We start from the raw sequence: 12,930 nt of genomic DNA, 5'->3' as shown, positions 1-12,930 counted from the left end.
TGTAGACGCCTTGTTGAAAAAGACTGCTAAAGAGATGGTAGCCATGTTCAAAGTAGAGCTCTCCTGGGGTGGCCGGATGGCCGCCTATAAAATGTCGATATTGCCCCAAATTTTATACCTTTTTCGAGCGCTCCCTCTCACCTTTCCTAGAAAACATCTGCATGCTCTTTCTAGGAACATGCGTGATTTTATCTGGGCGAGAGCCCGAGTGGCTGCCTCCACCTTATCCCTACCTAAGTCTATGGGCGGTGCTAAACTTCCTGACCTTAACCTGTACCTATGGTTCACTAGACTGGTCCAGATCCGAATGTGGTTCTCTACTTCCAACACCCTTCCTTGGATCCAACTCGAACGTCACCTTGCCCCCACTGGAAACCTCCGCCTGTTTCTCCTCGGTGACTTATGGATCCCATGGTCGCTATCTCAGCTGCCCCCCACGACTCGGTCTTCGGTGATGGCGTGGCGCAGACTGGCTCTCGCTGGTGGGAGACAGGCGGATGGACACTCCCTGAACTCCTTGTCACTCCCTGTTCCCATCCTGGCTGCCCACATTCCTTCCCTGCAGCTGACCCAACTGGCTAAGTTGGGTCTGACTTCACTCTCACACTTCTATGTCCACGGTGTTTTGCGCTCTACGGCTTCACTGATGCAGGAGTATAGAGTCCCTCCCGCACTGATCTTCTCGGTTCACCGCATACACAGCTTCCTAGCTAAACACCCTCCGACGACTGTTCATGTTCCTGCACAACCCTGGGCGTTCTACCACGCTGACTCACGTACAACCAAAGGGCATCTCCATTTTTTATGACAGCCTCCTCCAACTGGCAGACGTCCCTAAATCTATGCCAATGCTTAGGTGGGAGAAAGATTTAGTGCACACTTTTACCACAACTCAATGGTCGAGAGCTCTGAAGTCCACCTACCGATACTAACACTGCACCTCCCACTGGGAACTTATGCTCACAATTACGAATCGGTGGTACTACACACCCTTTCGGCTCTCAAGGCTGTTCCCCTCCACCCCAGCCCACTGTTGGCGTGAATTCGGAGGAATAGGAACACTGATGCACATTCTCTGGGAGTGCCCCTCACTCACGAGTTATTGGAAAAAAAAATTCAGTTGTATAGCGGATTGTACGGGGATTCTAAACAATCCAAAGAAAGAACTGGCACTGTTGAATCTGGGTATTGACGAATATCCAATTCAATTTCGACAGATGGTCTTACATATCTTATTAGTGGCTAGAACACTCATCTTACGTAGGTGGAAATCACTGGAGATTCCAGGTTTCTCTGAGATGGTCATGTTAGTGAACGATAACTATCGTTTGGAAAAGGCTCTGGCAACCAATGATATTTTGCTGCATAGGTTCGCCGAATCCTGGCAATACTGGAAGTATCACCAACACTGACTTCGGTGTTGGGTGGCGTGGTGGGGTCAGCCTCTTCCCTGACACATATGTTCCCACTGGGATGTCGGGGGGGGGCTGTCATCCTCTCCATGCCTATCTGGCCTCGCTGTCTTTATCCCTTTCTATCGCTACCCTAGGCTCACTCGCAGTTCAGTTGGGTCTTGGAGTACATTTATTGTTCATCCGGTAACTATTGATTGATGTATGTATTTTGACCTACATTTTGAATTTGTTATTGATTTTGACGTTGAATTTGAACTTGACTTTGTCTAGTCTGGAGCAATGTCCTTCCTCTCCCCCCCCTCCCCTCCTCCTCTTCTTCTTCCCCTTACTGCCATTCACGTTTGGCCCTACAAGACTTGTTACAATTGTTTATTCTCTTCGAATGTTTGTACTACTTTTCTTGCAAAAACTCAATAAAAATGATTGTTTAAAAAAATACCGTTTCACATCAGCAATATATAGCAGTCTTGTGACTTCTATTAGTGTGTGGCACTAGCTAAAGCTTTTAGGAGTAGTTTTCATTCTCCTCTGACATTCTGTCTGGACAGTGCTCATTGGCCCTGTGCCATAGACCCCCCCCCCCCCAAAAAAAAAATAAAAAATCTCTAGCAATAAAGTGTTTGTTCACCAATGCCAGAAGTCTACCAATAAAAATAGGTGAGTTGGAGGCTCTAGTGCATGAGGAGAACTATCATTTAATTGGTATTGCTGAATCTTGGCTTCATTCTTCCCATGACGGCTATTAATATTCCTCGCTATGCTCTTTCAGAAAGACAGGGTAAAACGGAGGGGTGGTGGTGTCTGTCTCTATGTGAGAAGTGATCTCAAATTGAGTGTGAAAGAGGACCTAGTTGATGTAGAGTGTGATTAGTCTGAAGCAGTATGGGTGGAAATGTAAATGGGTGTGTGTAATGCAAAGATTTGGAGTTTGTTATAGACCTCCCAGTAGTAATGAGGAGGTGGAGACTCAGCTCCTTGCAGGGATAGAAAGGGCTGCAAGGGCTGTGACAGTGATAATAATGGGGGATCTTAACTACCCATGCATTGACTGGAGTAATGGCACTGCTGGAACAGTTAAAGGGCAAAAATGTATAAATCTATTACAAGACAATTTTATGGTACAGTTTATTGAGGCCCCCACTAGAAATTATGCTCCGTTGGACCTGGTAATCTCAAAGCATGCAGAGCTTATTACTAATGTTCATATAAAAGAACATCTAGGTAGCAGTGACCATAATATGATTTAATTTAATGTTAGCTGTAAGCAACAAACGCATACAGGAAATATAAAAACACTTAACTTTAAGAGAGCAAATTTTCCAAGAATGAGGGCTGCTCTCCAAGACATAGACTGGGAGGGAATATTGGCATCAATGAGCACAGAACAGAAATGGGAATTCTTCAAAAAGACTGTATGTGAACTCACTGCAAAGTATATTCCCAGTAAATTTAAAAGGCTAAAAATAAAACCTATGTGGCTCATGGCCAAAGTTAAAAAAGCTATAAATAATAATAAAAACGTTTAAAAAATATAAAAATGAAGGAACACTATCATTAGTAATTGTTACAAAGAATATAAGAGAATATGTAAAAAGGAAATCAAGGACACAAAAATTCAAAATGAACGACAGATTGCAAAAGATAGTAGAACAAACCACAAAAAATGCTTCAAATATATTAATAGTAAAAAAGTTAGGTCTGAACATGTAGGCCATTTACAAAATAATCAGGAGTGGGTGACTGGGGACAAAGGAGCATGGGGGAGCTCATGGCCATAATGAAAATAGTATTGACACAGCCCCAAATGATCCATAATTGCTTAAAAGTTATATGGTCCAGAAATATTTAGACAGAATAAAGGTGGATCCTTGTGAGAGCAATACAAGTGACCAATTAAAAAAATAAATAAAAGGGACAGTGTAAAAATCCAAAAATAAAATAAATGAGAAGAAAAAAATGTAAGCGCCAGGTCCCTCCGTGCTCATGTGAAGAAGCGAACGCATATGTAGGTTGCGCCAGCATATGTAAACGGTATTCAAACCACACATGTGAGGTATTGCCATGATTATTAGAGCAAGAGCAATAACTCTGCACAGGACCTCCTCTGTAACTCTAAACAGGTAACAGAGATTTTTAAGTACTGCAGTTTGTCACCATTCCATGGGGGCCCCCCACCCCTTCAACCTCTGCAGCAATGCTGGCAGTGTTTATACATCTATAGACAACCTGTGGATATGATGCTGAGCATGTACACTCACCTTCTTTGGTCGACCATGGCAAAGCCTGTTCTGAGTGGAACCTGTCCTGTTAAACCTCTGTATGGTCTTTGCCATCGTGCTTCAGCTCAGTTTCAGGGCCTTGGCAATCTTCTTATAGCCTAGGCCATCTTTACTTAGAGCAACAATTTTTTTTTCAGATCCTTATAGAGTTTTTTGCCTTTAGGTGCCACGTTGAACTTTCAATGAGCAGTATGAGAGTGAGAGCAATAACACCAGATTTAACACACCTGCTCCCCATTCACATCTGAGACCTTGTAACACTAACGAGTCACATGACACGGGGGGAGGGAAAATGGCTAATTGGGCCCAACTTGGATATTTTTACCTAGGGGTGTATTCACTTTTGTTGCCAGCGATTTAGACAATAATGGCTGTGTGTTTCGTTAATTTGAGGGGACAGCAAATTTACACTGTTATACAAGCTGTACACTCACTACTTTACATAGTAGCAAAGTGTCATTTCTTCAGTGTTGTCACATGAAAGAATATAATAAAATATTTGCAAAAATGTGAGGGGTGTACTCACTTTTGGGAGATACTGTATATTCTTTGGGGGTTCTAAGTCATTTTCTAAAAACAAAAAGTTGCATTGTAAGTATTATGCTATGACAAATAGTATTATAGTATTAGTATACTATAGTACTAGTAATAGTAAATAATTTCTTCTCTTCAGTCTTCACAAAAGAATCGGGGGGCTACACAAACCCAGCTTGTAAGGCCGAACTAAACAACACACCTCAGGAAATACCGCCATGGCTAACAGAAGATAGACTTAAAACTAAACTAGAGAAACTTAACATAAATAAATCACCGGGACCGGATGGCTTGCACCCGAGGGTTCTGAAAGAGCTCAGCCAGGTGATTGCCAGACCATTATTCTTGATCTTTAAGGATAGTTTACAGACGGGTATGGTGCCAGCTGATTGGAAAAAAGCCAACGTGGTACCAATATTTAAAAAGGGGCCGAGATGTATCCTGGGTAACTATAGGCCGGTCAGCCTAACATCTGTAGTCTGCAAGATTTTGGAGGGGATGTTAAGGGACCACATACAAGACTTTAGTAATGAAAACTGTATTATTAGTAGTAATCAGCATGGATTCATGAAAAATAGTTCTTGCCAAACCAATCTATTAACCTTCTACGATGAAGTGAGCTGCCACCTAGATAAAGGTAAGCCTGTGGATGTGGTGTATCTGGACTTTGCAAAGGCCTTTGACACCGTTCCCCACAAACGCTTACTGTACAAACTAAGGAAGGTAGGTATGGACCATAGGGTGAGTACCTGGATAGAGAACTGGCTCCAGGGGAGAGTCCAGAGGGTGATGATTAATGGGGAGTACTCGGATTGGGCGGGTGTGGAAAGTGGGGTCCCCCAGGGTTCTGTCCTGGGACCAATCCTGTTTAATTTATTCATAAATGATCTAGAGGAGGGGATATCTAGTACAATCTCAGTATTTGCGGATGATACTAAACTAAGCATGCCAATATCTTTTATGCAGGATGTGGAAACCTTACAAGCGGACCTGAACAAAATAACGGGGTGGGCAACTACATGGCAGATGAGGTTTAATGTTGAAAAAATGTAAAGTAATGCACTTGGGGGCCAGAAACCAGAAAGCAAGCTACTCGCTAGGGGGGGAGTCTAGGATGAAAAGGGACCTGGGGGTACTGGTAGACAACAGGCTTGGCAGTGGCATGCAATGCCAAGCCGCTGCAAGCAAAGCCAACAGAAAACTGGGATGTATAAAAAAGGGGATTCACTCCAGAAATAAAGAGATTATTCTCCCGCTCTACAAGACTCTGGTCCGGCCACATTTGGAGTATGCTGTCCAGTTCTGGGCACCGGTCCTCAGGAAGGATGTGCTGGAATTGGAAAGAGTCCAGAGAAGGGCAACAAAAATAATTAGGGGAATGGAGGACATCAGCTATGAGGAAAGACTACAAGCACTGAACTTATTCTCTCTGGAGAAGAGACGATTGAGGGGGGATATGATATCAATGTACAAATACTGTACTGGCGACCCTAGCATAAGGAACAAACTATTCAGAGAAAGGAGATACAATAAGACACGTGACCATTCACTAAAACTACAGGAAAGGCGGTTTAACCTTAAAATGCGTAAGGGGTTCTTCACTGTAAGAGCAGTAAGGATGTGGAATTCTCTTCCACAAGCAGTCGTATCAGCTGGGAGCATTGATAGTTTCAAAAAACTATTAGATGGGCACCTTGGAGACCACAACATACAGGGGTACACAATGTACGGTTAAAAGCAAACACACACACATCATAGGTTGAACTGGATGGACGGATGTCTTTTTTCAACCTCACTAACTATGTAACTATGTAACTATGTAACAATGGCGAGTGTATATTCTTGTAGTAAACTCTTATTTAAAGTTCGACTGGACTTTCCAGTTTGTCTTTTTGCCAAAAATGTACCACATTTGTGAAACTCAGAACTTTAGCTTAGTGTATTCAAAGGCCAGTCACCATTTACCCACTATGCCAAAAAAGTGTTCAGTTTCCTAATAACAAACAAAAAATGGCTAGTATGACGGCTCCCAAAAGTACCACTTTAAACAGACATTATTAGCTGTTCTCGCGTCATATTTTTATCTGTCTTTAAAAGAAGAGATCAGCAATGGCAACCTTCATACTTCCTTTAGCATAGGATTTCCTTCCCACCTATACTCTTAATGTGAAGGTACCTTTAAATTGTTAGAAGGTTTTTTAGTCTTCTGAGGCTCACCTATAACTAAAGTATATCATTTTGGTTGGACTTTATCTTCATACATTTTTTATAAATAAAATTAAATGTATATATGGGTATCAAAAACTCTAAGCCAGACGTTCTCATTATATTCACTGCAAAGGAAATTTTCAAATATTTTCAGGTTTCAATGAATCCCTGATAAAAAATGCATAGAGTGATCAGTAAGTTATACCTAATCTTGACACTGACAGTTTTTTTCAGGAATAATTAAGAAACCTAAGGGCTCATTGGGCAATGAGCAGTGTCAAATTGACTTCCTTCTTGATGGTGCCTGCATAATTTTAAGCCAACATCACTTGATATTGTCAGTGGTGTGGGACCAGGGGAGTCTTTCCTCCTTTCCTTCTGGTAAGTAACCACTGACACCAAATATCTTTTTAGCTGTCTACAAGGGTGACATTCTTCCCAGTGAGCCACAGTTTAAGGGCATTCCTCCCATTTGACCCAACTGTAAAGGGCATTTTTAGTCCCTCTAACAACTAATGTAAGTGGGCTCATCTACAACTGACCACCAATGTAAAGAAGACCTATGGTTTCACAGAACTCAGCCTGAGAATGCCTGCTCTAATAACTTAGTATGCATGTGTACTGTAGACAATAAGTGAATGTAAATCTAAAGCCATGTATACTTTGCAAATGAAAAATACAGTCTATCTAGTGAAACGCCTTGGCCACACAATTTCCAGGAATCTAAGCTTTCTTTATTCATCCTTAAGTTTTTCACTTTTTACTGCTATTTCTAAGTGCTGTATTATTTCAGAATTAGAGATACAGATAAGCACTATTCCTGTGGTTTTGTATTGATATACTGTATGCCAACGCTCACTATTCAAGGCTAAAAATTCTTTCAGTATTAGCCTGTACTGTCACTTCTTTGGTTTGTGAAAAAGCTAACAATACATGTATTTTATTCAAAAGTCCTGCAATAATGGTAAAACAGTTGAGCCTTTTATTTGTTATAACTGTATTTCAGATTTTATTACGACTTCGTCCATCTCTTGTTGGTTGTCTAGCTAGAGTTATAATTGTATGGCCTTCAAGCATAAAGATGAACTCAAGCCACAGACATTTAGGGCTCATGTACACATTGCTTAAAAAAAGTCGCTGTTGAATTTTTTTGAGCGTTTTTTTTTTTTTTTTGCACTCTGTAAAAGCACTCTATGTAGGTGCATTTACAGGCAGGAAAAAAAAAAACACCAAATATGTATTCAGGAGAGGAGCTGAAGAGCAGAAAAAAGTACCAAAATGCACCTGAATGCTAGAAGCATCTAACATTTGAGCATTAATGCATTCTAATGGCCACAATAAATGTATAGCTTTTAATGCATTTTTTAATCAGCTTTTACCTGCCAGGAATTCTGCCGTTCAGAGTGGCCTAAACAGATGCCCTGAGTCCAGTAGGCTTTATACAAATTCATAAATGGGAAAAAGTTACCTTTTGTGAGGTGTGTTAAATTCTCATCTCAGTCCTGTTTACTGTAGAGTTAATTGATATGTAACCATCAGATAATAGAAACACCACTGTCCTTCAGCAGTTAAAAGACCAATAGGAATGGCTCTGTTTTTGTAAGTTTTTTCAAAAAACAAATAAAAAGAATTTTCAAAAAAAAAAAAAAAAGACCAATAGGAGCAGTAGCTCTCATACAGTAAAGGGATCCTATCATTTACTCTTCCTTTTCTCTCCTCCTCTCCTCCTTTATGGCAAGGTAACCTTTTATCAAAGACCCTTCTTCTGTCACAGCCTTTCATCACATGTACACAAGAATGGCTACACTTACACCTAAAAACAGGAAAACCTACTCAGCGCTACCCTTGTCTATATTACCTAAAATATTCCACTAAAATAGCATGATATATTTCCGGAGGTTAGGAATAAAATTAATATAATAAGTCGTGGCTAACCAACAAACAGGTTGCTCGTCGAGGTTGTTCCAAGAGGTGAACAGCTCTCTCTCCATGGTATCTACCAGAGCTCCAGCTCCACTGTTCCTGTGGTCCCCTGCATTCATTACATTGGCTTTCCCTGGACTGTTGAACTGTCTCCCCGAATGTCAGCAATGTCTTCCTCTGGACTATCCCCCAGAGCACACACCTTACTGTACATTTCATTGCCTGTCACCCAAGCACTACAACCAACCTCACATTTTCTAACTTGATGGAGTTTGAGAAAAAATTTTTGGAAGGCCCACCTTCTAAAAATTTGTTTGGAAGGCATGATCTCCCTCATTCACAACTTTCTCATCACTGACCTTACGTCGTCCATGCCTCAGCATGCCTATATGCGAAAGTGGGATGGTCCACTCCCTACTCTAGTCCATTTTTGGATTCTGATTTCCTTTCAATTCTAAAACCTTCCTCTTGGGTCTTCCACCTCCTTCTCTTCTCCTACATTTTCTAAAAAAAAAAAAATCATTGTGCAGGTGTTGACTGCAGCACAATGCTTGGTTGCTCTTAAATGGAAGAAAAAGGAACCCCACCCCCCTTTTTGTTTGAATTTTACTCTAGGATCCGAGATATGAAGTGGATGGAATACCTGACTGCCTCCCTAACTGACTCAATGGACGCCAAAAACAAGGTTTGGAAAAAAAATTGGGCCTTTGGTGTTGCTGGTGTCTGAACACCGTAACCAACCTCTCACAGTTACTCTTGCTAGGTGCAGGAACGGGACCTGCTGGTAAGAATTCCATGCAAATTTGAAATCGCATGTGCTATACAAGTGCCAAAAATTTAGCCTTTGCGGTAGGTGTTGCCTGGACACCATAACCAAGGCCTTGCAGTTACTCTTGCTGGTGCCGAAACGGGACCTGTTGGTAAGAATTCCATGCAAATTTGAAATCACTTGTGCTATACAAGTGCCAAAAATTGGGCCTTTGCAAAAGGTGGTGCCTGAACACCGTAATCAAGGCCTCGCAGTTGCTCTTGCTGGGTGCGGAACGGGACCTGCTGGTAAGAATTCCATGCAAATTTGAAATCGCATGTGCTATACAAATGCCAAAAATTGGGCCTTTGCTGTATGTGGTGCCTGAACACCGTAACCAAGGCCTCGCAGTTACTCTTGCATGGTGCAGGAATGAGAACTGCTGGTAAGAATGCCATGCAAATTTGAAATTGCATGTGCTATACAAGTGCCAAAAATTGGGCCTTTGTGGAAGGTGGTATCTGAACACCCTAACCAAGGCCTCGCAGTTATTCTTGCTTGGTGCAGGAATGGGACCTCCTGGTAAGAATTCCATGCAAATTTGAAATGGAATGTGCTACACTGGTGCCAAAAAATGGGCCTTTGGTGTTGGTGGTGCCTGAACACCGTAACCCCTCACAGTTAGCAGGGCACAGGAATAGGGCCTGCTTTTAAAAATGACATATGACATTTAAATTGTATGCATCTGTCATACAAGTCCAGAAAAATTAGGCCTTGGGGGTTGGTAGTGACCTAAAACAAAAAACCTAAGTTACTTACCGGTGACGGTATTTCTAAGAGCCTTTCAGGACAGCACATTGAGAGAGCGCAGCTCCACCCACTTCAACAGGAAACACTGCAAGATTAAAAACTCCGCCTCTTCCACCATGCCTCAGTTATAGGGTATCCTCCGACATGCTGGAAAACATAATGAAACACAACAACCACCACAGGTTAATATTGTTAATAAAATAACACAAAGATAAAAAAAAACAGGGAGGGTAGTTGCTGCTGTCCTGAAAGGCTCTTAGAAATACTGTCACCGGTAAGTAACTTAGGTTTTCTCCAGTCGCCTTTCAGGACAGCACATTGAGAGGATAAGCGAGTAACTTACACCTAGGGCGGGACTACAGCTTGCAGAACTTTTCTGCCAAAAGCCTGATCCGTGGCTGACAACAGATCCAATCTGTAGTGTCTGAGGAAAGTCGAAAAACTCGACCAGGTAGCTGCTTTGCAAATCTGCTCAGGCGAAGCACCAGCCCTTTCAGCCCATGAGGTTGCCACTGACCTTGTTGAATGTGCCACCACACCTTCTGGAGGTTCTTTTCCCTGGGCCAAGTACGCTTGTTCAATGGCCCATCTAAGCCATCTTCCTAAAGTACTTTTGGATGCTCTTTCACCCTTACGCGGGCCCAAAAATAGCACAAATAAAGCATTCGTTTTCCTGAACTCCTTGGTTACAGACAGGAAACGAAGAAGACATCTTCTTACATCCAATGTATGAAAGGTCTCCTCTTGCGAGTTAGCAGGCATCGAGGAAAAAGTTGGGAGCACAATTTCCTGGGAAAATTGGATACAACCTTTGGAAGAAAAGCAGGATCTGTACGAAGTACTACTGGATACGCGTCCCTCAAATCCACCAGAGCCATGAAGCAACCTGGGGACAGAAGTTTGGTTACAGAATAAATGGTATCCATCCTGAAATGCTTGTATCTGAGTGATTTGTTCAAGATCTTCAGATTTAAAATCAACCGATACTTGCCCGAAGGTTTTTTCACCAGAAAAATGTGTGAATAGAACCCTTGACCTTCCTGACCCCTGGGAACTTGGGTGATCACCTCTTGAGAAATCAACTCTTCTAACAGAGATATCATTGCAGAGGCCTGTTCCAGATCTTTTGGAAGTGGAGTCATCCAAAACCTGCTTGGAGGGGTTCTTGAGAACTCGAGACTGTACCCCTGCTCCACAATGTTCTTTACGAAAAGGCTTGAGGATACTTCTTCCCACTGTGGGAGAAATTTTAACAATCTCCCCCCCCACCGGAAGAGAAATGTCACTTGGTTTTTGTAGACTGTTCAGGTGGTTTAAACAGTATACCACCCCTTCCTCTTCCTCTCTGTGAGGACCACTTTGATCTCTGCTCCAGATCTCTAGTTTTCTGGGTTTGCTGAAAAGGACGAAAATTTTTCTTTGGGGGTGGTTTCTTTTTGGAAGGAAAGGCCTTTTTCTTATCCACCGTCCTATCCAGGATAGTTTCCAAATCCTTAGAGGCCGAGTCACCCGTCCAAGTTTTCAACCAAATCGCACGTCTTGCTGAATTCACCAGAGCCGACGACCTTGCTGCCATTCTGATTGATTCAGCTGAGGCATCAGCCATGTATTTGACGGCCTTAATGAGCAGTGGAAAGGAATCAAGAAGGTCTTTCCTAGCCGTTCCAGCCTCCACATGCCCCCTGAGCTGATCTAACCAGCATTCTAGGTTTCTGGCTACCACTGTGGAAGCCATGGCCGGTCTAAGGCTGGATGTAGAGGAATCCCAGGCCTTTTTCATGAGGGAGTCTGCCCTTTTATCCATAGCCTCCTTCAAAATCCCCATGTCTTCAAACGCCAGATCAGTTCGGCGTGAAACCTGGGAAAAAGCCGCATCCAACTTAGGTTTTTTATTCCAGGGATGTGCTACATCATCCTCAAAAGGAAATCTTCTCTTTAGAGATTTGGAGAAAAAGGGGGCCCTCTCAGGGTCCTTCCATTCACTTTTAATTGCATCCATAAGAACCTTGTGGACCGGAAACACCCTATGTTTGGTTTGATCTAAACCCTGGTACATTCTGTCGTGTACTGACATTTGTACTTTTTCATCCGGAATTTCCAAGGTAGTATATACTGCTTTAAGGAGTTCATCCACTTCTTCTAGAGCCAATTTATATCTGGACGATCTAGATACTTCCTCTTCTTCCACTTCTTCCTCAGAATCTCTGAGGGAAATTAAAGTACTAGCCCTTTCTTCCTCTGTGTCATACGCTTCAGCTGACTTAGAGGTGGATGCTTGAGAAATTGCCCATACATTTTGTTCTGTCTGGGAATCTGTCTGGGAGGCTGATCCTTTAGCTATTAGGGAATTTAACGTATCTTTAAGCTCTTGTACAGATGAAAACAGATCACTATTCTGTTGGGCTGTTTCCTCCTTTAACAGATCCGCTATACATGATCTGCAGAGTGGCTTAGGCCAGGTATCCTTAAGAGGATTCTTGCAAGAGGGGCACTTCCTTGAAGATGCTGAAGCCCTGGCTTTAACTGTGGCTTTAACCTAAGACAAAACACACCAGAAACCACCTATCAGATAACTCACTTAGTACTGATTAAAAAACAAACAGCCCCCCAGACAATACATACAATCCTGCAAGCCTTAAGGACATACACCTCCGACTACAGGGCAGGCTCCCAAGGAGGAACAACCAAACCACCTATAAGCCCAATAGTAAAGAGAAGAGGCACCCCTGTACCTCTCTTACCTGGGCTGGGCCGGTGCTGACGGCGCCTGCTTCCACCGACGCTGCGGTTCTGTCCTCCATCGCAGAGCCTGCAGCAAGCTGGGCAGATCCTCCCCGCATGTAAATGAATTTAAATGTCCGCTTCCCGCGTCCCCCTGTGGAGACCGGAAGCGTAAGCACCGACCCTTGACCTGCTGCCGCCTTCTGCGCTGTTAGTGGCTGGAACCAAAGCCACCACGCCCCCGCCGGAAGTCCCGCCTACCGTACTGCCGTCCCCCGACAGCGGGACCAGG

The 12,930-nt window shown here is 42.9% G+C and overlaps 1 protein-coding gene across 1 annotated transcript; it reads right to left on the bottom strand.

Annotated features, from left to right (window-relative positions):
- Window positions 1-11,199: 11,199 nt before the first annotated feature.
- LOC309552687 (uncharacterized protein) lies at window positions 11,200-12,718 on the bottom strand (the record flags this gene model as incomplete). The annotated part of the gene is made up of 2 exons (XM_082253614.1): window positions 11,200-12,453; window positions 12,659-12,718. The coding sequence occupies 2 exons, from the start codon at window positions 12,716-12,718 to the stop codon at window positions 11,200-11,202; spliced, it is 1,314 nt and encodes a 437-aa protein (XP_082109740.1).
- Window positions 12,719-12,930: the final 212 nt, after the last annotated feature.

The sequence above is a fragment of the Pelophylax lessonae genome, assembly GCF_965119305.1.
Source record: "Pelophylax lessonae genome assembly, chromosome: 4".
Taxonomy (NCBI): Eukaryota; Metazoa; Chordata; class Amphibia; order Anura; family Ranidae; genus Pelophylax; species Pelophylax lessonae.
The sequence above is the reverse complement of the archived record's forward strand: the minus strand, read 5'-3'. Positions and strand labels throughout refer to the sequence as shown.